Raw genomic sequence first — 25,562 nt, forward strand, 5'->3', positions numbered from 1 at the left:
CGGTAAAATCCCATTCGTTTAGAAGCCGAAACTTAATATTCATTTTACATTTTTGACAAGAGCTTTTACATTATTTTACAATGTAATATTTTATGTGACTTTGATACTTTGTATTGTTATTGCAATATTATTTACATCTGTTGATATTTTGAGAGACCTTATTAAATTATATAAACTTACTTATCTCGATCTCTTCAGCCAAGGAGACTCAGGGCCCAGTGGTTCGAACCTTTACATGAGGTTAACAGACGGTTTTATACAATTTATAGTCGGAAATATCAAGTAGACTTGTGTTTCGGAAATTAATTATTTCCGAGCCATAAGATCAATTACGCTTGATTTAATATAATTGTCCGATTACAGGTGTGTCAATTTGTAGTTAAAACTTAGGGATATTGAGGTCAATGTCAAGTATTGATTTGTCGGCGTACTTATAGGTAAAGGTGGGTTCGAAGAGTAGACACACGTATTCACAGTATTGTTGATTTAGACACACGATAAAAAGGAACTCGTCATTACAATGTAGAAATATCTGTAGCTTTAGAGGCTGAATATACATTACAGCTGACTTTAACAAATAAAACACAGAGTTAATAAAAGAAAGATATTTTATACATAGAAAAATACAGAGGTTAAACCGTCTCCTGTTACAAATGTAAAAACGAACGCAGTCTCGTAAATAAATATTCCAATATTAAGTTTGATATCCAATCTTCAATTTAAACTTATTGCAAAATATATTTTGATCAACACTATTAGAGGATGGCTTGGATTGAGATAGTATTTATTAAAAAAAAACAGCCATATTGTCAGGTCAACAGGAAGTTGAAAAAAATTGAAGGGAGACAATTTTGGCAGGAAATAACCTAAAATAAATATTGTCAAATCTTATAATACATTTCTGGTGGCATTAATTTAAATATCATAAGCTTTATTAAAAAGACTGTTTTGATTCATACCATGAACATACATTTAAAGAAGAATCAGAGAAATTTGTATTTGAACATAAACAAGACTGTACTTCCTGTTTTTACTTATTGTATTTATGATCCTCCTTACATGGGGGCACTTATAAAATGCTTTTAATTTTAACAATTGTGTAATTTTTGATTTTATAAAAATGGATAATTACCACGTGAATCACTGTTTACATTTACTCGGAAGAAATTGTTCCGAGTATTCCTTATTTTGATTGGTCAATTTGTTACCTGGATACAGGACGCTCATATATATTTCTTTGTTTCGGGATTCGCGGTACATTTGAAATTTTTCATTGAAATTATTTTCCTATTGGTTATACGGCAGGTGATATAGTAGATATCAAAAAACCGCGTAATCATAGTGGGGCCAGAGATTTTCCAGATTTCATTTTGAAGTATTTGAAAAACGAGTTAGAATATAAAGCTGTTATTGGGCCTTTAAAAGTGAACCCTTTTATATATTCTTCATTAGTGTTATCTCCTTTAAATTCAGTTCCAAAGAGTACACCAGGTGAAAGAAGGGTAATACTAGATTTAAGTTTTCCTTCTGAAAATTGTATTAATGCAGGTATTGATAAAGATATTTATTTGGGTGAGTCAGTTAATTTGACTTATCCATCTGTAGATGATTTTGTTAATCTTATTAAGTTAAAAGGTAGAAATTGTGGTATTTTTAAGAGGGACTTGAAGCGGGCATATCGCCAAATTCCAATTGATCCTGGAGATATTAATTTTGTTGGATTTCATTGGAAAAATCACATTTTTCTAGATAGAGTTTTAAGTATGGGACTTAGGTCATCAGCTCATATTTGTCAGAGAGTGACTTCATCTGTAGTTTACATGATGAAGCAGTCTGGTTATTTATTATTAAATTATTTAGATGATTTTGCTGGAGCAGAAAATTCAGAAGATGCAAATGTTGTATTTGATTTATTAGGTAGACTTTTAGACAGTTGTGGTCTTGAAGAATCAGTGGAGAAGGCGAGCTCTCCAAGTACAGTTATGACATTTTTAGGAGTGAAATTTGACACTTCGGAACTTACAATTTCAGTAACAACTGAGAGAGTTGAAGAGATTTTATTGTTGGTAAAGACTTGGTTAAATTTACTGGTTGCTACAGTTAAACAGTTACAGTCATTGTTAGGTAAATTACATTTTGTATCTAACTGTGTAAGACCAGGAAGGCTTTTTGTTTCTAGGTTGCTTACTTGGCTTCGTAGTTTACCAGATGACAAATGTGACCATATTATTCCTTTGTATATAAGGAAAGATTTATTTTGGTGGTATCATTTTTTAAAGTCTTACAATGGTGTTTCTATGATGGCTTTAGATGATTGGTCTCAGCCAGATGAAATATTGGAGACAGATGCTACTTTGAGTGGATGTGGAGGTTGGTTTCTTGAAAAAAGAGAGTTTTTTCATGTTCAATTTCCTTCCTTTTTGAAGGATTTGAATTTACATATAAATCAATTTGAATTGATTGCTTTGATGATTTGTGTTAAAGTATGGAGTGTACATTTTGTAAATAGAAAGATTTTAGTGAGATGTGATAATCAATCTACTGTGTTGGTTTTGAATTCTGGTTGTACTAGAGATGCATATATGCAATGTTGTTAAAGAGAAATTTTGTTTTATGCTGCAAAGTATAATTTTGAAATTAAGGCTGTTCATTTTCCTGGAGTTGAAAATAGAACAGCAGATATTTTGTCAAGGTGGCATTCTGATTCAATATTTGAAGACTTATTTTATGAATTGCCTGTTGTGAGATTAGGTAAATGTTTTGAGAAATTTGTCTATTCAGGTCTTTTTCAGTTTACTCATGATTGGTAATTTATTGTAGATTTACAGCTGAATTTGTTGAAAGTGGATCAACAGACATCGTGCAAGTCGGCCTTTGCTCATGGCACTTTTGAAAACATTAAAGTTCAGTGGAGGACTTTTTTAACATTTTGTATTTATTTTGGTTTTAAATTTTTACCAGCATCTTTGAATACTGTGTGTTTGTATGCTCAATTTTTGAGCAGGTCTTTTAAATCGGTGAATTCTATTAAAAATTATTTAAATGGAGTAAGATTATTGCATTTATACAATGATTTGGAGTTTCCTTATTTACAAAGTTTTTCGTTAAAACTTACATTGAAAGGTTTACAGAGATTAAATCCTTATTTACCAAGGAAAGCACTTCCTATAACTCCTTTGATTTTAAAACAAATTTATGAGTTTATGGATTTAAATGACAACCAGGATAAGACTTTCTGGAGTTTGTTTTTGTTAGCCTTTTTTATGATGAGTAGAAAATCTAATCTTGTTCCAAATTCAGAAAAAGAATTTGATGAAAATAAGCAATTATGTAGAGGGGATATTATTATTGAGAATGATGTTTTAATAATTATTTTGAAATGGTCTAAAACAATTCAGTTTGGACAAAGAAAGTTGAGAATTCCCATTTCTAGTATTCAGGGGAGTATTTTATGTCCGGTTAATGCATACAAGAATATGATCAAAGCTATTCCTGCGGTTAAAAAGGATCCTGCTTTTTGTAAAGTTAAAAAGGGGCGCATTCTACCCATTACTTATAAAGAGTATCAAAATAAGCTTCGATATTTAATACATAGAACAGGTCGTAACTCTTTATTTTACTCTACTCATAGTTTTAGAAGAGGGGGGGCAACATTAGCTTTTGATGCTGAGGTTTCTACGGAATTAATTCAACTTCATGGAGATTGGCATAGTGATGCTTATAAAAAGTATTTAGAATTTACTTTGGAACAGAAACTGCAAGTTTCGCAAATGATGTCGAAGAGAGTTCCTTGTTAGATTACTAATATAAATCGTTTCTTTGTAGAACCAGGAACTTTTCTGATAGTGTCAGACTCAATTGCAAAATATGTGAAGCTTGAGAATGCGGATGTTTATGCGTTTCGGGGGGCTTCCATTGGAGAAATAACCTATCAGCTTAACAAGAACAAGGGGAGTATTTATGGAGGTTATAAATGTTTAGTTATTCATTGTGGTACCAATGATATTCATATTTTAACTATTGATCAGTTTAAGTCTGCCTATTGTAATTTAATTTCTACCGCCAAGTTGTTGTTTCCTTTTATGGTTATTGCTTTGTCTGGTATTCTTCCGCGTCCTGTTGATTTTGAGGAAACAGGTCAGAAGATAAAGGATGTTAATATGGCTTTGTTAAATTTATGTTTGAGTTATGAAGTCGAATTCATTCATTCGTATAGATATTTTTTGAAATGTGGAAAGCCAAAGGTGGAGCTATTTGCGTATAAAGATGGTGGTTTACATCTCAATTGTGAAGGTACAAGGCAGTTAGGTTTATATTTTAAAAGAAGGGTTGCTCATTTAATTTAGATAGGTTAACTTGTCATTTGAGATGAATTTCTCAAGTGGAGTTAAAGGATTAGATATGGTTGAATTTCATGTTTCTACCATACTTCCTTTGGTTTTTTTTAGTTTATGGTTGATATTATTTCTTCCATACTAAAATTTGGATTATTTTTATTTTATTTTCCTTAATATGTATTGGTATTATTTAAGATTGTTTGGTTAAGATGTAGTTAGGTTTATTTATATTAATATGTACTAATATTTTTATTTTATATTGCAGGTAAGGGACTCTTTTCAGTGAGTATTGTTCACACTGTTGGGTGCTGTTTCTTTTCATATGAGATATTGTTTCTTGTATGGAGAAAAGTTTATGTTCAGGGTTGATATTGTTTCTTCCTTGCTTGCTTTAATTATTTAGTTTTTGCTTGATATTATTTCTTGCATGCTAGATTAACAAGCTTAAATTGTGTATTGTTTATATGATAGTTAAAATTAATCTGCTTAATTCTTTGTTCAACACAGTTGTTTGTTTGTTTTTTTTGGCGGCCGTTGGCTTGGCGGCTAGCTCATGTGTTTATTCGAGCTGTTTTGATGAATATATTTATCATTTCTAATGGCTAGACCCTATATTTGCTCTTGAACATTAACTTTACATGTTATATGTGACTGTCAGTGGTATAGTCGAGTGTTTGTCCTGTGCTGTGAAATATATCTGTTTGTCTTATGTATATATTGTGCCGTAATAAAATTGAGTAACTTTGATTTCTTTTGTGAGAAGCCTGGTAATTGTGTAATTTTTGATTTTATAACTAGAGGCTCTAAAGAGCCTGTGTCGCTCACCTTGGTCTATGTGCATATTAAACAAAGGACACAAATGGATTCATGACAAAATTGTATTTTGGTGATAGTGATGTGTTTGAAGTTCTTACTTTACTGAACATTCTTGCTTCTTACAATTATATCTATAATGAACTTTGCCCATTAGTAACAGAGAAAAATATTTGGTAAAAATTTACATAAATTTACCAAATTAATGAAAATTGTTAAAAATTGACTATAAAGGGCAATAACTCCTTAAAGGGTCAATTGACCATTTAGGTCATGTGGACTTATTTGTAGATCTTACTTTGATGAACATTATCGCTGTTTACAGTTTATCGCTATCTATAATAGTATTCAAGATAATAACCAAAAACAGCAAAATTTCTTTAAAAATTACCAATTGGAGGGCAGCAACCCAACAACCTGTTGTCCAATTCATTTGAATATTTCAGGGCAGATATATATTGACTTGATTAAAAATTTAACTCCTTGTCAGATTTCCTCTAAATGATTTGGGTTTCAGAGTTATAAGCAAAAAACTACATGTTACCCCTGTTCTATTTTTAGCCGTGGTGGCCATCTTAGTTGGATGGCCAGGTCATCAGACACATTTTTCAAACAAGGTACCTCAAAGATGATTGTGGCCAAGTTTGAATTAATTTGGCCCAGTAGTTTCAGAGGAGAAGATTTTTGTAAAAGATAACTAAGATTTACGAAAAATGGTTAAAAATTGACTATAAAGGGCAATAACTCCTAAAGGGGTCAACTGACCATTTCGGTCATCTGACTTATTTGTAAATCTTACTTTGATGAACATTATTGCTGTTTACAGTTTATCTCTATCTATAATAATATTCAAGATAATAACCAAAAACAGCAAAATTTCCTCAAAATTACCAATTCAGGGGCAGCAACCCAACAACAGGTTGACCGATTCATCTGAAAATTTCAGGGCAGATAGATCTTGACCTGATAAACATTTTTACTCCATGTCAGATTTCCTCTAAATGTTTTGGTTTTTGAGTTATAAGCCAAAAACTGCATTTTACCCCTATGTTCTATTTTTAGCCGTGGCCGCCATCTTGGTTGGTTGACCGGGTCACGCCACACATTTTCAAAACTAGATACCCCAAAGATGATTGTGGCCAAGTTTGGATTAATTTGGCCCAGTAGTTTCAGAGGAGAAGATTTTTGTAAAAGATTACTTATATTTATGAAAAATGGTTAAAAATTGACTATAAAGGGCAATAACTCCTAAAGGGGTCAACTGACCATTTCGGTCATGTTGACTTATTTGTAAATCTAACTTTGCCGAACATTATTGCTGTTTACAATTTATCTCTATCTATAATAATATTCAAGATAATAACCAAAAACAGCAAAATTTCCTCAAAATGACCAATTCAGGGGCAGCAACCCAACAACGGGTTGACCGATTCATCTGAAAATTTCAGGGCAGATAGATCTTGACCTGATAAACATATTTACCCCTTTCAGATTTCCTCTAAATGCTTTGGTTTTTGAGTTATAAGCCAAAAACTGCATTTTACCTCTATGTTCTATTTTTAGCCATGGCGGCCATCTTGGTTGGTTGACCGGGTCACGCCAAACATTTTCAAAACTAGATACCCCAAAGATGATTGTGGCCAAGTTTGGATTAATTTGGCCCAGTAGTTTCAGAGGAGAAGATTTTTCTAAAAGATTACTTATATTTATGAAAAATGGTTAAAAATTGACTATAAAGGGCAATAACTCCTAAAGGGGTCAACTGACCATTTCGGTCAAGTTGACTTATTTGTAAATCTAACTTTGCCGAACATTATTGCTGTTTACAATTTATCTCTATCTATAATAATATTCAAGATAATAACCAAAAACAGCAAAATTTCCTCAAAATGACCAATTCAGGGGCAGCAACCCAACAACGGGTTGACCGATTCATCTGAAAATTTCAGGGCAGATAGATCTTGACCTGATAAACATATTAACCCGGTCAGATTTCCTCTAAATGCTTTGGTTTTTGAGTTATAAGCCAAAAACTGCATTTTACCCCTATGTTCTATTTTTAGCCATGGCGGCCATCTTGGTTGGTTGACCGGGTCACGCCACACATTTTTTAAACTAGATACCCCAATGATGATTGTGGCCAAGTTTGGTTCAATTTGGCCCAGTAGTTTCAGAGGAGAAGATTTTTGTAAAAGTTAACGACGCCGGACGACGGACGCAAAGTGATGGGAAAAGCTCACTTGGCCCTTCGGGCCAGGTGAGCTAAAAATGGATAATTACCACGTGAATCACTGTTTACATTTACTCGGAAGAAATTGTTCCGAGTATTCCTTATTTTGATTGGTCAATTTGTTACCTGGATACAGGACGCTCATATATATTTCTTTGTTTCGGGATTCGCGGTACATTTGAAATTTTTCATTGAAATTATTTACCCTCCCACCCGCCGCATAGAACTGTGTTAGTTATGAATTTTAATGTATTTTATGTACTTATTTATAAGATGTGCTTGTGTATACTGTGGCTAGCTCATGTGTTTATTCGAGCTGTTTTGATGAATATATTTATCATTTCTAATGGCTAGACGCTATATTTGCTCTTTAACATTAACTTTACATGTTATATGTGACTGTCAGTGGTATAGTCGAGTGTTTGTCCTGTGCTGTGAAATATATCTGTTTGTCTTGTGTATATATTGTGCCGTAATAAAATTGAGTAACTTTGATTTCTTTTGTGAGAAGCCTGGTAATTATGGAGAAAAAAAGTAACAGTTCTAAGCTTCTGCAATATATGCAATGTATTGTTGCATCAAAATAATATAATCCTCTCCCATCTCACCTGTTTTATTTATAAAACTCCTTACTTAGGAGCACTATCACCCTTCTGCCCTGAGTTTCAAGCTGGAACACCTGAACACTGTTAGTAAGTATATAAAAAGTTATTTTCAATTTATTTTCATTTAGTCTTTTTGTATAAAGATTGGTTGGGCTCCTAAAATTTCAACTGGGCCCCTGAAAAAAATATCTTAGGGGCCCAGCTGGCCCCTAGACAAAAAACAGTTAAGTTTAGTCCCTGCCTCCGCCGAAATATTTTGGTAAACAGGAAATTCTTGAGTGATGAATCTGAAAACGCATCACACAGTATAACCGACTTATATAAACCCTGAAACCAAATTTCAGAATTTCTTGTCGTCGTTCCTGAGAAAAAATGTAACAAAATTTTCAACTGGGCTATTATGTGTAAAATGATACAAGTGTTGGGTAAACAGGAAGTTGTCGAGTGATGAATCTCAAAACACCACACGGTATAACTGACGTATATAAACCCTGAAACCAAATTTCAGAAATCCTTGTCAAGTAGTTCCTGAGAAAAATGCAACGAAAATATTCATGGGACGGACGGACTGACGCATGGATGGATGGACAGACCGAGTTAAAACAGTATACCCCCTTCTTTCAAAGCCGGGGTATAATAATAAAACAGTATACCCCCCTTTTTTCAAAGCGGGGGTATAATAAATACCTAGGTATCAAAGAATGACATATTTTTGTCAATAGATAAGTTCCCCTTAACTCACCTCAATAGGACCACAAAGATTCTCATTCTCATATAATTTCTTTGTGACTCTGATGGCAACACCTCTGACCTGTAATTAACAATTCATAAGTTAGTACTCAAGGAATAACTTCAGTTTAGAAATTATTGCACCATTTTTTGTTTGTAATTCATGAACTCTCCTTTATGAAGTTCTAGCAATTACATTTCAATACTATTTTTTCAGGTTTTTCAAAATATATAGTTTTAATTTATATACAAGTATTGCAGGAATATGCTTTTACTGCATATTAAACCTTTTCTTAATGTGTATGTCAAAGATAAACAAAACAAAAATATGTATTACTATGTGTTTAAAAGCTGAAAAATGCAGTTGCTAAAATAGTTCCCAAATTCACATGAATATATTCAAATCCTAAAAAGGAATTATTATTATAATAATATAACTTGTAACATACCTCAGGCTTTTCATGAGAACATGATTCTAACAATATGCCTAAAAATCTTAATCTGTGTTCTGGTCGAGTTAGAATCAGGTCCTTTAATGTGTTCATACCTCCAACAACCTTTGACTGAAAAAAAAATACAATTGTCACTGTAAATTGATATGCCATAATTAAATGTTCATGAAATATGGAAATAAAACCAGTCTAGTAGTAACCCAAAGTTCTTCTGGTAGTTTGTTCCCTTTTAACAAGGGTTTGTAAATGAGGAAATAAAGTTGATACCATCTTCAATTGGGAGAATAAGGTTCAGTCCTTTAGACATTTATAAGCACATTTTAAAGATTTGAATCCTGGTCTTTTTAGTCATTTAAATCAATGGAATCTATGTTTATTGTGGACCCGTTTATACGTGTTTATCCAAGTTCTACATTTAAATCAAGGGAATCTATGTTTATTGTGGACCCGTTTATACGTGTTTATCCAAGTTCTACATTTAAATCAATGGAATCTATGTTTATTGTGGACCCATTTATATGTGTTTATCCAAGTTCTACATTTAAATCAAGGGAATCTATGTTTATTGTGGACCCATTTATATGTGTTTATCCAAGTTCTACATTTAAATCAATGGAATCTATGTTTATTGTGGACCCATTTATATGTGTTTATCCAAGTTCTACATTTAAATCAATGGAATCTATGTTTATTGTGGACCCATTTATATGTGTTTATCCAAGTTCTACATTTAAATCAATGGTATCTATGTTTATTGTGGACCCATTTATATGTGTTTATCCAAGTTCTACATTTAAATCAATGGTATCTATGTTTATTGTGGACCCATTTATATGTGTTTATCCAAGTTCTACAGCTTATCAGTTAGCTTCCTGCAAGCACTCTACCTGGAGAACATACCTCATCAACAAAGAACCTCCTCAGTATCTCTAAAGCATTATCTGTAATTGCTGGAGCCTCTAGTAGTAATCGATGGAACAATCTGTTGGGGAAAAAATAAGTGAGCATTTTTACAATTATTTAGAAAGTTCTAAATGACATGTACCTAATTGATATATAAAAATTTCCTTTATTACTACAAACATTTTTCATTTTCATGAATCAATAATTCTACCATACAAATTTTCAAATTGATTTTACCATTTAAAATTGTTAACATGACTTATTTGAAGACAACTTGAAATAGTGTTATCTTTTTTCAGCAAAGGATCTTTTTTAAGACAGTTTTTCAGAATAGTTTGGTGATACTTGTTTTTTTTTTATTTAAAACTTGTTTTAGAATTTCATGTATTGACTTAATAGTGAAAGCCAAGACTCTGTGTTGAAGACCATATATATATATGTAAATATGATTGTGATGTTAAATGAATCATATATCATATATCCGTATCTGTTAGGGATAGAAACAGTATTTGGAAGGCCATATAATTTACCTCAATTTAGGATAGACTCTATAATTTAAAGTGTCAAAATAGGATGAACGGAAAAAATATGAACAAGTCTAAATTGAAAACTACATTCAAACCTATAATTGTGTCAGATAAACTGATATATATATATATAGAGAATAAGTTTGTATTGGTTACCCCTGAGTAGGATGTTCTGGTCTTTCCATCAACCCAGACAATAATCTGGTCAAACATTCATCATAGCTAGCCATAGACAACCTCTCATTGCCTAGACTACTGGCACAAAATCCCTGACAATTAGCATACTCTTGGTATAACCAGGCAAATGCTAGATCTGAATGTGTCCTCAAGTCTTCAAATATATATTCCTGAAGTACTAGAAAAATGTTAAGATTTATTAGAATAATAAATTTCTATTTCTACAGACATAAATAACTTTATTTGTACAAAATTATTTAAAAGCAACGTGAAAATTTAAAAAAATGAAATATCTGCTTATGTACGTAGATTTCATCACTGTTATTTACTAATTTTGAAATGGTTTTTTTGTGTGAAAATTGCACTGGATAAGGTTTGGAAAAATGAAATTTCACATTTTTTAAAAATTTTAAAGAATTATTTGTATGAAGCATTTGATGAAATCGTAATAATTCATCGTGCTTTTATATTCATTATTTCTAATTCTAATATGACGTTCTTCTTAAGCTTTGGGTACAAAGCCATGTTCTAATTCAAATAGAACATGGGCTGCACGTGATTGACGTCACAAATGAAATTGCAACGTCAGATGAATTTTGAACAACGACAGAAATCAACAAGAATGTGTCCACAGTACACGGATGCCCCACTCGCACTATCATTTTCTATGTTCAGTGAACCGTAAAATTGGGGTCAAAACTCTAATTTGGCATTTAAATTAGAAAGATCATATCATAGGGCACATGTATACTAAGTTTCAAGTTGATTGGACTTCAACTTCATCAAAAACTACCTTGACCAAAAACTTTAACCTGAAGCCAAAAACTTTAACCTGAAATTTGCACTATCATTTTCTATGTTCAGTGAACCGTAAAATTGGGGTCAAAACTCTAATTTGGCATTTAAATTAGAAAGATCATATCATAGGGCACATGTATACTAAGTTTCAAGTTGATTGGACTTCAACTTCATCAAAAACTACCTTGACCAAAAACTTTAACCTGAAGCGGGACAGATGGACGGACAGACGGACGGACGAACGAACGGACGCACAGACCAGAAAACATAATGCCCCTCTACTATCGTAGGTGGGGCATAAAAAGGACATTTTTGTTGGTGTTGCTCGCTAGGAAATTAAATAATAACATTCTAAAAGTAAGTTTAAATGTTTCTGTTCTCTTTTTATTGATAAACTGCTGATTTTCTATAACGTTTTTGGTTCATGAAATCAATATGGCGACATTACGAGCGTCTACTATAGGTCCGCTTCGAAGTGAAAAAGTTCAAATATTCCTATTAGAATCGAAATAATTCTATCCTGCCATGCTCTATGCTCATTTTAACATGGGTAGGCATTATATTTGTAAACATTTAATACCTCGCTAACGCTCGGTATTAAGATATTAACAAATATAATGCCTACCCATGTTAAAATGAGCATAGAGCATGGCAGAATAGAATTATTTCTTAAATAATTCATGTCAAATAATGCCAGCAAACAATTTTTGAATTTACAGCCCATATAGAAAAACGTTTTATATTTTGGTAAGTACAAGTCTATAAAGACATTGACACACTTTATTTTAAACAATGATAGTGACAGTTCAATTTTTGGTGCTATAATCATTTAATCTGAGTTGAAGACCTATTGGTGGCCTTCAGCTTTTTCTGCTCTTTGATGGGGTTGTTGTATCTTTGACACATTCCCCATTTCCATTCTCAATTTTAGTAAATATTTTCAATTTTCTTTCTTATGTTACTCTTCTTTTATTTGGTCTGTTCAGAACTTTAAGTAATAAGTATGTCTTTTTTCTTATTCTATTTAATACAAGTAAGAACCTACAGTTTTTGAGTTCTCCACCAAATTGAGATGTCAAACTAGCCAACAGTTTAGTCCTAGCTTGTAAAGCATTTCCTTTGGCAGCATTTTCTGAAAAATAAAATATTATTTTGCAAAAACTAATTTTCATTATGTTAATTGTGCAATACATGAATTATTATAACTAATACTTTATACAAGATAACACTTTCTTTCAATTATTTAAAAACACCTTAATAATAAAGTGTTGACACAGAGATATGCCACACCTTAATGTAATTTTGATAGTAAAATGCAAAAGTTGAAATGAAATCCCAATACTTCATGGGAATGAGATGAGTCAATGCTAATACAACAACATACCAAATATTGATAATTTATCGATACTAAATATTAAAAGTACTCCCTGAACAGGTACTTTTGATAGTACAGAATTTCGAAATGTTTAATGAAACAAACTTTGCATATAATAATGCGTTTTTAAAATTAAAAACTATACAATGGTTCCCAATACACTGACCTAATCACAAAGTAATACATTGTTGACAATAATGGAAACAGCATACTTATGTCTCCCTTTTTTACTCTGTCAAGGAAAGTTAAAAAGTGAAGATTTGTAAATGCTCTTATAATGTACAGTACATTAACAAAACAACATGTTCAATATGAATTCTCACTGATTTTCATTCTTAATCTCACTCACTCTCAGCTTTAAGTATTCTTTTAAAGGCACTAGCAGTCATGTTATCTAACCGGTCTCTATCTAGGGGCTGTGTAATGGCTCCAAGTTTGAATATCTTTATTCCTCTTTTGACAGGAAGCTGAAAAGTAGAAATTAACAATATAATCCACAGAAAAAAATCTGCTCATTCACAATGTTTGCATACATGTAATCGCACCTAATAATAAAATATATTTTACTCTTTTAAACAATTGAATTGTACTTTCATGTCATAAAACACTCTAGGATGACTTCTTTTAACACTCTCCCTGATATTATAAGGGATTTTCCCCCTACACCTGTCTTATATGAGATAGTCCTTCAATGTATGTTACCTACTTTTAGAATTAAACAGTTCATTAGAAATTTTACACCTTCAAAAAAATGGTCAAAATGTTTCTTTCAACATGTATAATTTCTATACATTAGAATATTGCATTACAATTTACACAGCTAACAGAATGTGTTCAATAATATGAATTACTCATCATTTTACTCACCATAGGAGCTGGCATGGATGGTCTAGATATTATATGATCTTCTATCTCCTGTGCCGTTAAACCACCTGTGAATCACAGTAAACATATGGTCAGTATATTATTCTATTAGAAACCTTAGGAGAGGACACTAGTTATGTATTCACATCTGAAACCTGTTATCAAAAAGGTCTTAACATACACATGTTATAAAGATCTAAAAGTTAATCAAACAATGTGACTGCAGTGATAACATAAAAACTGTGGCACTATACTTTAAATTTTGGTTCTGTAGCAACCAGACTATATCCAGTAGACTCTACTTAATCAGATATCAGCAAATTCTATGGGCTATTGTAGTCTTATTTCAGTACACAAAACCCTTCCCTATATGTTTAATGATAATTCTATTGTGTAATCAAATGATTTATTCTAATAAAGTAGGATCAAATATTAGCATAACATAACCAGCTGATGACTTTTTTACACACACATAGTGGTGATGTACATGATAACAATATCTCCCAACCCTTTTATATACATAGCAGTGGTCAGGACAAGTAACAGCTCAGGATAAGGTTTACTCATTATTGCAGAATATTCAATGAATATACATTTATTGTCTAATTGAATATATATTGGGTAATGGGATATTTTTTGCTGACATTTTGGGTACCTAATTTGCATGAGTTTACTGTATACATATTTAATTATAAATAAAATAGAAAACAAGCATTCTGAGAGTATTGCATGGTAATACATAGTCCCCTACTGGTTAAACATTCATTATATTTTATCTATAACCAGTCATGGTATAAATTTATAACAAATATCAAGTCAATATCTTCAAGCATGATAAAAAAAAGTGTGGAAAACTGATTATTTATGTGAATTTTCTAAGTCCAAGGACCATAACTCTGCACAAAATCAATAAACTGGAACAAAATTTGATCTTGATCTGTAACTTGTCATGATAAATATATACCAATTATAAAATCATTATCTTCCAGCATGACGGAAAAAAGATGAACAGACAGAGAGTAGGGGGCTAATAAACAGGATTATCCACTGTAATTATTTTGAAATACTAGGGACTATGGGTAATGGTAAGTCTTAGAACATCAGCATACATATTATTTCTATAGTATTCTCACCAACAACTGTCTGTTTGGTCTGTTTTGGTGATGTGGGTTGATATTGTACTCATCAACAACGGTCTGTATGGTCTGTTTTGGTGATGTAGGTTGATATTGTACTCACCAACAACTGTCTGTATAGTCTGTTTTAGTGATGTGGGTTGATATTGTACTCACCAAAAACTGTCTGTATAGTCTGTTTTGGTGATGTGGGTTGATATTGTACTCACCAACAACGGTCTGTATGGTCTGTTTTGGTGATGTAGGTTGATATTGTACTCACCAACAACTGTCTGTATAGTCTGTTTTAGTGATGTGGGTTGATATTGTACTCACCAACAACTGTCTGTATGGTCTGTTTTAGTGATGTGGGTTGATATTGTACTCACCAACAACGGTCTGTATGGTCTGTTTTGGTGATGTGGGTTGATATTGTACTCACCAACAACTGTCTGTATAGTCTGTTTTGGTGATGTGGGTTGATATTCTGGTGAGGCACTACCATCCTCTTTACTGGTATCTGATTGCTATAAAAAAAGTACACAATTCTCATAATGAGGTAGAAATGTTAACAATGCCCTTTTCAAGTTGTTATCAAAAACAATCATGAATAATATAAGATATGAAGTTTAAATAAATGATGTTGGGACCTTTTAAAGTCAACTATATGGCATGGGTTTTTCTCATTGTTGAAGGCTATACAGTTGCTTATCATTGCTCACATCCAATTTATTTGAACATTGGTGGATAGTTGTCTCACTGGCAACCAAACCACTTCTCCTTATTTTTATATGGATAACATCTAGAGGTTAGTTTGAGGCCAATTTAATACCAGTCACTGCTCTAAATCACCATGAACATTGACAAGTTAAGAATAAAACTTAGCTGAATCTTCCAAGCAAGATATGTGTCCTCTCCAAAAAATAAGGATTTCTCCTGTTAAAGGATCTATGCAAGTTTGGTTGAATTCTGACACTGACAACTATGAAGAGACAACAAAAGTGTTGATCAGCAGGACACTTTAAACACAAGAAACACTATCAACAATCTGCCATCAACATACTTTCAAATTCTATTTATATTTACCAGACTAACTTTCAAATTCTATTTATATTTACCAAACTAAACGAAAAAATTCTTAACAATACATTACAAATCTAAGTCGAAACAAATAAAAGCTGTCACCATCTGCCGACTTAGCTTTGCACACTACACAAATTTATTCTTAATCTAGATACTGTTATCAAAAGTGAGTACCAACCTGTTTCTGAACTTCCCGTATTCCTTTTCCCATGCCTGCAGTAGTCAGCTGTGTGGCTAATAACCTAGCCATGTGTTTCTTCTGTGCCTCTGTTCCTGCAGCAGCTATAGGGGTATACGTGGACTGGAAATGTGCTGGCATTGTCTCTGGTAACATGACCATACTAATCAGAACTAAATCAGCCACATTGTGGGGTGTCAATCTCTCATATAAATCATTGGAGGTAATATCTATAGCTGTATGTTGTAAATCTGCTGGTTTCTGTTTGAGGACAGATGTGGTACCCCTCTCTACAAATGGAGTTGTTAAGTAATCCTCTTCTTGCTCAATCTACAATAAAAATATTTAGACTATTAAACAACGTTTGTACTCAATGTAAAATGAATAGACAATTGCACTCAACATTAAGTGGACAAGCATTAATTGGATAGACAATTGAACAATGTTTGTACTCAACGTAAAGTTGATAGACAATAAAACAACATTTGTACTCAACAAAAATTGGATAGACAATTGAACATTTGTTCTCTACGTAAAATGAATAGACAATTTAACAACATTTGTACATAAGAATACCTCTACTCAAGCCTTTTCACATTGCCACATTTAATTTGTTGAATGGAATACCTTTTCTTAGCCTTATTTAATTACATTTGATCAGTAGAATACCTCTAATTTAGCTTTTTGCCTCTACTTAGCCTTTTTACTTCTATTTAAGCCCTTTTACCTCAGCTTTAATGTTTTTACATCAACTTTAGCTTTTATACCTCTATTAAGCCTTTTTTCCTCAACTTCAGCTTTTTACCTTAACTTTAGCCTTTTATACCTCACCTTTAGCCTTTTTACCTCTACTAAGCTTTTTTACCTCAACTTAAGCTTTTTTCACCTCAACTTTAGCCTTTTTACCTCTACTAAGCTTTTTTACCTCAACTTCAGCTTTTTTCACCTCAAATTTAGCCTTTTTTCACTCAACTTTAGCTTTGTTTACCTCAACTTTAGCTTTTTTACCTCAACTTTAGCTTTTTTACCTCAACTTTAGCCTTTTTACCTCTACTAAGATTTTTTACCTCAACTTAAGCTGTTTTCACCTCAACTTTAGCTTTTTTACCTCTACTAAGCTTTTTTACCTCAACTTAAGCTTTTTTTACCTCAACTTTAGCCTTTCTACCTCTACTAAGCCTTTTTACCTCAACTTTAGCTTTTTTAGCAGGTGCTGATGCCTCTTCAGCTTTCCTTTTTCTACTTTCGTCTATCTTTGGCATACTTTTCATCACCTGTGAAAATAAATTATAATATTATAATTCGTCAAACAGCTTTATGTATCAATTACTCATTGAATATGTGTTAAAACATTAAAATGATAGCATTGAAAAGTTTTAGTGCTAAACTTTGACCGGAGAGTTTGTAGTACTAAATTCTTAGCAATTTAATAATAATCCGGCACATACAGTTTAATACTATACTAAAATTACACAACATTTCGCATGAAAAAATAGCTTTTTCGCTATAAAATGTATAAACTTGTCAAACCAAAAAATATACAGGTTAACTATTATAAAAATCTTGTTTGTTCCATAATTTTTTTCGTTTGTCACAAAACATATAAGATGAACTAAAGTTTTGTGAATTCATAACAAAACGGACATCTTGAAAAAGCAAACAGCATACAAAAAATTTAGTATTGGACTGAAACAGTTCCCGGATACAATTTTTTATACTTTGCCAAAATAAAGATTTTTCTAAGCTTTTTTCAAAAATATGATAAAAAGTATGGGTCACCTTGCAATTTTTCAAGCTATGGATTTAGACGAAATTGCCCAAATTTGCTTAGATTGTTCATGAAAAAACACATTTTTGTGCATAAAATAAATAGAATTTTGAAATAAAATATGAGAAGATAGGTTTTATGATATGCTTAAAAAAATAAATAGAAAAAAATGGTGTCACCGAACTTGTTTTCTTGCTACAAGTGAAAAATTAAAATTTCCAGTCCAGTATAATTTTTTTATAAAACAGTTATCTCCCCTTAAGTAGCCAAGCTGAAACAATAATTCCTAAATTATTTAAGAAATAATTGATGCAAGCTATACTTTATTGTAGTTTTAAAATGGGTAGGCATTATATTCTTGATTATTTTTGCCCGAGCGATAGTGAGGGCTAAGATAAAACCAATATAATGAGTTAATGCATGCTAATTTGATCAAATTCATTATTCTGCAGTAGTCAATATACCCATGTGCAAACAAATTTTATTGGATTTAGAGCATGAGTTTATTCACAAAGCGAAAGAAGCACGTCATATTAGAATCTAAAATCAAAAATTTTTGGTATTTATTTAAACAATTTGATTGATGCAATAAACCACCAAATGTTCTTTCTATAAATAAAGTCTAACCTATAAATTGCCAATCTGTCTTCATATTTACAGATAAGGGCTAAGATCTAGACCGATTGTGTACTGCGCTTGTACAATCCAAGATGGCGGTATACCATGAATCTACCTTAAACAGGAAATCTTATGCTTTATTACTTGCTCAGAATTAGTGGCACCAAGTTCATGTAGCAATGTTGCTATCTGTGTGATGTAGTCCTGAGAAGCTACATACCCTAATAAAGATCCAAGATGATAGGAAAAGCTAACATAACTAACCTCAGAGTTGGTTGCACCTAAATCAGTCAGTAGTGTTGTTATCTGTGGAATATAGTCCTGAGAAGCTGGATGTCTCAATAAAGACAACATATGCATCTTTAGATTCTTTCTCACACTACTAACTTGAGATTTGGCAAGTGTGGGAGGTAAATTTACTACAAATATAAATATACATATGTAATATTTTAATAACAGTTGTATATGTTTTCATTATTGAAAGTTTTATGATATCATTAGTCGTCCATTGGTAATATATCTTGACTGGTTAATTGTCTATTAAAATTAAAAATACATGACTTTTAGATGATGAACAGCAATAAAATTGATGTATTGATACACCTCATCCTTTTTTTTTTTATTATACTTAAGGCTATATTAACTTAAGAATAAACGAATCAATACTAGTGCCATTTTACTTGGAATATTTGTTCTCTGAAGTGTAGGATTTTTTTCCCCTCTGGTACATGTTAATCTACTGTACAAGCAACTGATTATTGTTGAACACACAGAGATGACCTCTGTTTAATTTTGTTTTTATTATTTTTATATATAATATACACTATTTAGTTTTTCATACATATTGTTTGTGTAAGTAATTGAAAATTTGTAAAATTGAATTTCAATCAAGAAGATTTTGATTTCTTGAAAAGAAAATTTTCCTATTAACTAGCATAATAATAAATCATACCTTGTAATGCTTCAAATGCTTGTACTACTTTACTGAAATAATCTGGTCGTTGTTTGGCAATTGTTGTAATACTTCCCATCACGGTCATTAAATTTATACTGAAAAATTATCACTCAGTTAATGACCCAATATTATAACAGTAAGAGTTAGAGATTTATATGAGTTTTTACAACTTGTTGATGTTCTAACTGTCAAATGAAAGATTTGAAATATTGAATATTTCAATTTTAAAATGTAGTGCACTAATCCCTCTTATTCTCTGACATATGTAAAATAAAAAAAATAAAAGACTTATAAATTCACTGTACATTGATTTTAACATAATCAACAACAAAGAATGATAATATTTATAAACCATAAAATAACCATGTTTGTGTACACTAACATTGAATTTTAGCAGACCAAAAGGCCTTTAACAATAACAAAAAATTCAATTGCCATTTCCTTTAAAACATAATTTTAATTCAAGTGATGGCTGCCTACTTTTACAAGGATAATTGAAGTTTTAAGAGAGGCTGGTACGAAATTCAAATTAAGTTTCTAATTTTGAGTCATTGAATTTTTTTTTACAAATTGCTCTGTTCACAGCTCATTGAAGAACCTATGAAATATGAAACATAAGAATATTTCGGAGTTCTGTTCTAAATGTTCTGTAGTGTTTCTCTATTAAATCACAGAAAACAATTTTAATATATATATACCTAGATATATGGGGAGAAGCCTGGAACCTCAACATGATATCAAATCCTTTAGTTCCTTCCTCTTCTAAACGTTTTAACTTGAGAAACTTATGTTCATTGGGGATATCATCTAAAGTGAGGGCTTTCTCAGGAGTCATACCTTTAGGGACTTCAGATTCCTGTGAATTAAACATGTCTTGAATTAAGTTATGCGGTAAAGCTTTAATTCATAGTGGAGGCTTGATGTCCATGTTACTAGATGATACATTCACTTCTCTGTCAAAAACAATATTGGACTATTTCAACTTCTAATGGATATGATAAATAACTAAATAAGATATGGTAAACTAGGAAATTTTTGCTTTGTCTTTTATTAGCAATTTGTCAAAATGATTTAAATTTGTCCCACTTTAAAGGAGTAGGTTCAGTAAGACCCCTTTTTGGCCCCAAAATATAGCAGTTTTGCAAAATTGTTAAAATGAAAACCTTTAGTTATTTATTGGACAGTAGAATGCTTCTGCTACATAAATATGGGCTGTTTTTGACAATACAATGCACATATATCCGGTACTAGCACCATTAAGTCATGCTAAATTACTGAAATCCTCATTATTCTAGCATTTTAGATAAATTTTAGTAGTTTTCGTGTAAAACGAAAGTGGCCGCATGCGTGTTCATCCTTAATATTGAAATGTAAGTTGTATTTTATGATAATACATAATATATATAAAGGTTGAGGATGAACACGGATGCGGCCACTTTCATTTTTACCAAAAACCATCTGAAAAGTGACATTTTTTTAGCATATTAGGTAGATTTTTCATATTTGAGCTTGAATCGGATCGTTTTTAATGACTAAATCTGTTAAAATCTTTCACGTAAACTAATTAATTCAAATAAAATAGACCCTTAAGTGTTTAAAAAGTGGTCAAAATCTTTTGTCAGATGAACCTGAAATTTGAGGCCAAAATTGGTCCTTACCGGACCTACTCCTTTGCTATTTCATCCTGGTATATATTGTTCAGAGTTATTCCTATAAATTAAGTTCCTATATTATTTGTGGTAATTTCATTTTTCATATCAACTAAATTAAATTAAAAAATCGAAGATAAATTCAATTTACAATGACACATTTTTCCAGATTTTTTATTATGCTACATGTATTTTACAAGGTAACAGTTGTAAGTAAGACATATTGCTCTAACCATGCCCATTCCAATGATTCCACAGACACTGAGCTACCAGTCTATGCTCATAATCTTAAATGCTGCATGCTTAGTGGAGAAGAGATTAAATCAAAAACAGAAATTTGCATATATACCAATAAGAAAACGCAACAGGAGAAATATCATTGTTTACTTACAGATGTTTTCCTTGATAAAGCTAAGACATAACCTTCAAAGAACTTTACAACATGGGTTCTTATTCTGAAATAAAAGCATATAGAGTTAGAAAATGTGTACTATCAAAAATGTAAGTTCTACATTATGCAAGTTCTACCATTTCATACTTTGTGTTTTTTACTTAAATTTGTTAATTTATCAGCATTAAAAATATCTTTTATAGCAAAATCTTTATGGGTCAAAAACTTAACCCAGACTAATAAAATAATTATAAGTGAAATAGCCTGAGACTCTTAAGTAAGCCAACATTTCATTTTGAATCAAAACTTTTGTATGAGAAAAAAAAGTTTGTGTTGGGGGCACCAAAATGTTTCTTTTTTTTCCTATTTGAATCTATCAGTTTATACACCTTACCCATCGTTTTCTGAATCTATCAGTTCATACATCTTATTTTTCATTGCCTTCATAGACTCCCATACAAATGACTTCTCCTCGTCATTCCCTGGTTTAGATTTGATGAGCCACCACACAATAGTCCTATAAATGTTAGGTAGTACCAGTATGGTCTTCTTCTGAACGTTCACATTCTCATCCTGCAGTAACACTTGAAGACACGGCATACATTTATCTAACAAGTCTGGTTCCTTTTTACTGCATAAAAAAATAAATCAAACCACTACAAAAAGAAAATCAGAACACATGCTATTTCACATCAATAAATTGTAAAAACTACAAGTCGTTCGAATCCTTTGAGATCTCATGTGAACATCTGTTGGTAAATAGGTTTTACTATGTTATCTGTTAAAACTTTTATACAAATTTCTATTTCACAGACAAAAACAAATATAGTTTCCAGTAAATGATTATGCATTTTAGATCTAATTACAATATGATTGATGTATTCATCATTTTCTGAGTCTATCAACAGTACTGATAAGATTATAAGATGATCTTTTGCTTTATACCTAGTTATAATATAGTGTGACCAGTTTATTAATAAAATACATTTTAGCCAATTTATTACACACTACAAAACCATGTGATATCGTATATGCTTTGATGCCTTAAAGTTATATGGTTAAATGGATTTTCCCAACAAAATAGCAAATATTTTCTTGTAAAAATCTTTTTCTCCAATAATAATGGTAAAGTGCACAATTTTATAATCAAATATTAATTTTATAATGATACAAACCATGCTTCTTCAATAAAGCTGACAATAAACTTTCTCACTTCATTTCCTTTATCACTCTGGAATGCTAGCATTTCCTGTCAACCATAAGAGAAAAACATGTAAGAATAAATGAAACATCATAAAATCATATTTAAAGCAAAATTGTTTTACAAATAGATACATGTATATTATCATTAAGACATAACATTTTGAAAATTTTTCTATACAATCTCTGGTTAAGGGGGAGTAAGAGATATAAAGCGCAAATATGCAAACAAATAAATCAATTACATTAAGCTTAAGTAAGCAGAGGGCATAATGCAATGTCAGTAATGCACACTGGAATTATTGTCATGGCTGGCTGCCTTTAAAATTCAACTTGATGACAACAGTTTTTTAATGAAGTCAAATACTGCTTCTATTGTTGCTTCTATTTTCTCTCCTTTACATAATTTGTTTCAATAGTATATACCTAAACCTCCAGATTTAATTGCTGTTGCATGTAGGTTTCATATGATGTACAATCTTACCTCAAGAAAGTTATCCAATAATCCTGGCTCCTTGTGTACAATTAATTCTTGTACCTACAACACAATCATATCAGTTGTAAAATTCATGTTCAAAGTAAACTGTCAATATGTGAAATCTTATTAAATCTTGACATCTTAAAACCAAAGTTTGAGGCATTTTAACAATTGTATGTACATTTTGTTTCAATAATTTATAATTCTATGTTAATAGATATTATAATCATATAGAGAATATTGCATGGCTTTTTTTAAATATCACACTTGCATCATCTTGACGAGTTTTTTTTTTTTAGTTGAGACCCCACTATATCCTGAAATCTTAGCTCAAGTTATCAAATTTATTGAGGGTTGATATGGGGGTGATTGTTAAAAAGTCACATCATACACTCTTAACTATATACTTTGAACAAGACTGTGTTTTTTTTCTGATAAAGCCAAAATTACCATGACTGGTAAGGATATCACCATTGATGGCTGATATAGAATGTTTGCCATTAATTTTATTACACACAAAATTCAATTGTATACACTTCTGAAGCATACACTTAATTTTCAATCATTAAAAGGAAACATGCATTTGAATTTTGATAATTTGGAGAGTAATCGAAGTAAAAATGAAAAGAATGACTCAAAGGTCAACTTTTGATTATATAATCAACAGATGATTGATGTTTATAAAATTGATTAAGAAATCTACATGTACATTTATATGTAGTTTTATTTCATCTTAAGAATGTTGTGGTGCAACATTATCTGGTATTTATGTTAAGTCATTGTAAGTATAGTCATATCTGAAATGCAAGAGTAAGTAAAACCTGGAGAACAAAAGTGTGAGTCTTGAATTTACACACATTGTAAAACAATTAAATATATAATTTATCTAAGTCAAAAATATCATTTTTAATATTTCTCTTCACTCTACTCTGGTAATCTTTCCCATTCTTAAATTACCAAAACAATCCAAACACTCAGCACTGGGGTAGTTGTCTACATACATATTACCTGCTCAAATTTACAATTGTATCTTTACCAATCAATTGTTTACATACCTGTCTTAAATTCCCAATCTTTTGTACATCTTTCTGCATCAAAGTAGCCTGGTTGACCAGTTCAACAACCTGAAATAATAATCTTTAAATTGTCACAAGAATGATTGAGATTTTTTTGTCAACTTTATGCCAGTTGAAGTGTTGATAACTTTCTAAAATTGATTTTAATACCTTGTTTAAAATTACTTTTAACATGTTTAACTTTATATGACTGTTGAATATTTAGTTTTAAGAATTTTAGGTCGGTTTCCACCTTCTCAACCACTTTAAATATCAATTTTGAAATTCTACTTAACTTTGGATGATTTCTCAGGAGAAAGTACAATCACTCACAAATTTTATCGTATGTGCAATTCTACAAATTTTGATAAGTTAATTGAACATTTATATTCACAAGCATGAATCAGCCACCATCAGATCCTTTTTATGTTATTAACCACATTCATATTAAGAAGTTTTTTTCAAGCTGTAAACATAAGATTCTGTTTAACAATGTGTAAATGCAGTTTAAGCTAATTTTAATTGATATCAAATATATTAAAAAAATATTTCCAATGGTAATTCTTCAACATGTTCATTCAACAATGTTTATTGCTTGTTATCTGATCCTTTCGATGGTGTAATTTGAAACTTCACAGACATAAGGAGGTAATGCTGAATACAATTTTGCTAGTTATTAACCCTTTCCTCCTTAGAAATTTTTTTTTACATACTTGATTCCTATATGATTTTTTTAATAAAAAAAATGATTAGGTTTAAAGTACATGTTTAAATGCATTACTAAAACGAATATTTCATCAATGAAATTCCAGTCAGATATTCTCAAGAATATCCTTTTCATGTTTGATACAATGTTTTTTAAGTCTGATGCAGACATTTGGTATTCAAAGTGTTTCAACTGAGGTACTACACAGACGTCATTATGGAGTAAAGGGGGTGGCGTCAAAAGGTGTCATTATGGAGGTAAGGAAACAATAAAATTGCGATATAATCAACTATGCTTTTTATTAATATGCCTGTAGAGTTTAGAATATTTTAAATTTCATTTTTTGTTTTGAAAAAATCAAATGGATATTTGTTTTGCCTACTGTGGATTCATTTATTTTTGTGGGTATCAATTTTCGTGGATATTTAATTTCATGGTTCTGCCAATCTCTGTATTCAGAGCCTATTGAAAATAAGTTATTTGTTGAACATTTGGATTTGTGTGGTTCACCTGTATACACAAAACCTACGAAAATTGGTTTCAAACAAATAATAAT

At 31.2% G+C, this 25,562-nt stretch overlaps 1 protein-coding gene across 2 annotated transcripts in view; it reads right to left on the bottom strand.

Annotated features, from left to right (window-relative positions):
- The window catches only part of LOC143067018 (symplekin-like), a 43,568-nt gene that overhangs the window by 15,678 nt on the left and 2,328 nt on the right, over positions 1–25,562 (bottom strand). For both annotated transcript variants that reach the window (XM_076239948.1, XM_076239947.1), the window contains exons 2-19: positions 24,301–24,369; positions 23,252–23,305; positions 22,743–22,816; positions 21,962–22,198; positions 21,568–21,631; positions 20,226–20,383; positions 19,525–19,622; positions 18,837–18,991; positions 17,374–17,460; positions 16,187–16,516; positions 15,368–15,452; positions 13,814–13,878; positions 13,296–13,413; positions 12,617–12,703; positions 10,753–10,951; positions 10,067–10,148; positions 9,164–9,277; positions 8,728–8,796 (exon numbers count right to left, since the gene is read on the bottom strand). In XM_076239948.1, the coding sequence (XP_076096063.1) occupies positions 8,728–8,796; positions 9,164–9,277; positions 10,067–10,148; positions 10,753–10,951; positions 12,617–12,703; positions 13,296–13,413; positions 13,814–13,878; positions 15,368–15,452; positions 16,187–16,516; positions 17,374–17,460; positions 18,837–18,991; positions 19,525–19,622; positions 20,226–20,383; positions 21,568–21,631; positions 21,962–22,198; positions 22,743–22,816; positions 23,252–23,305; positions 24,301–24,369 (2,145 nt within the window). The remainder of the gene's footprint in view (positions 1–8,727; positions 8,797–9,163; positions 9,278–10,066; positions 10,149–10,752; positions 10,952–12,616; positions 12,704–13,295; positions 13,414–13,813; positions 13,879–15,367; positions 15,453–16,186; positions 16,517–17,373; positions 17,461–18,836; positions 18,992–19,524; positions 19,623–20,225; positions 20,384–21,567; positions 21,632–21,961; positions 22,199–22,742; positions 22,817–23,251; positions 23,306–24,300; positions 24,370–25,562) is intronic.

This window comes from Mytilus galloprovincialis, chromosome 3 (assembly GCF_965363235.1).
Source record: "Mytilus galloprovincialis chromosome 3, xbMytGall1.hap1.1, whole genome shotgun sequence".
In the NCBI taxonomy this organism is placed as follows: Eukaryota; Metazoa; Mollusca; class Bivalvia; order Mytilida; family Mytilidae; genus Mytilus; species Mytilus galloprovincialis.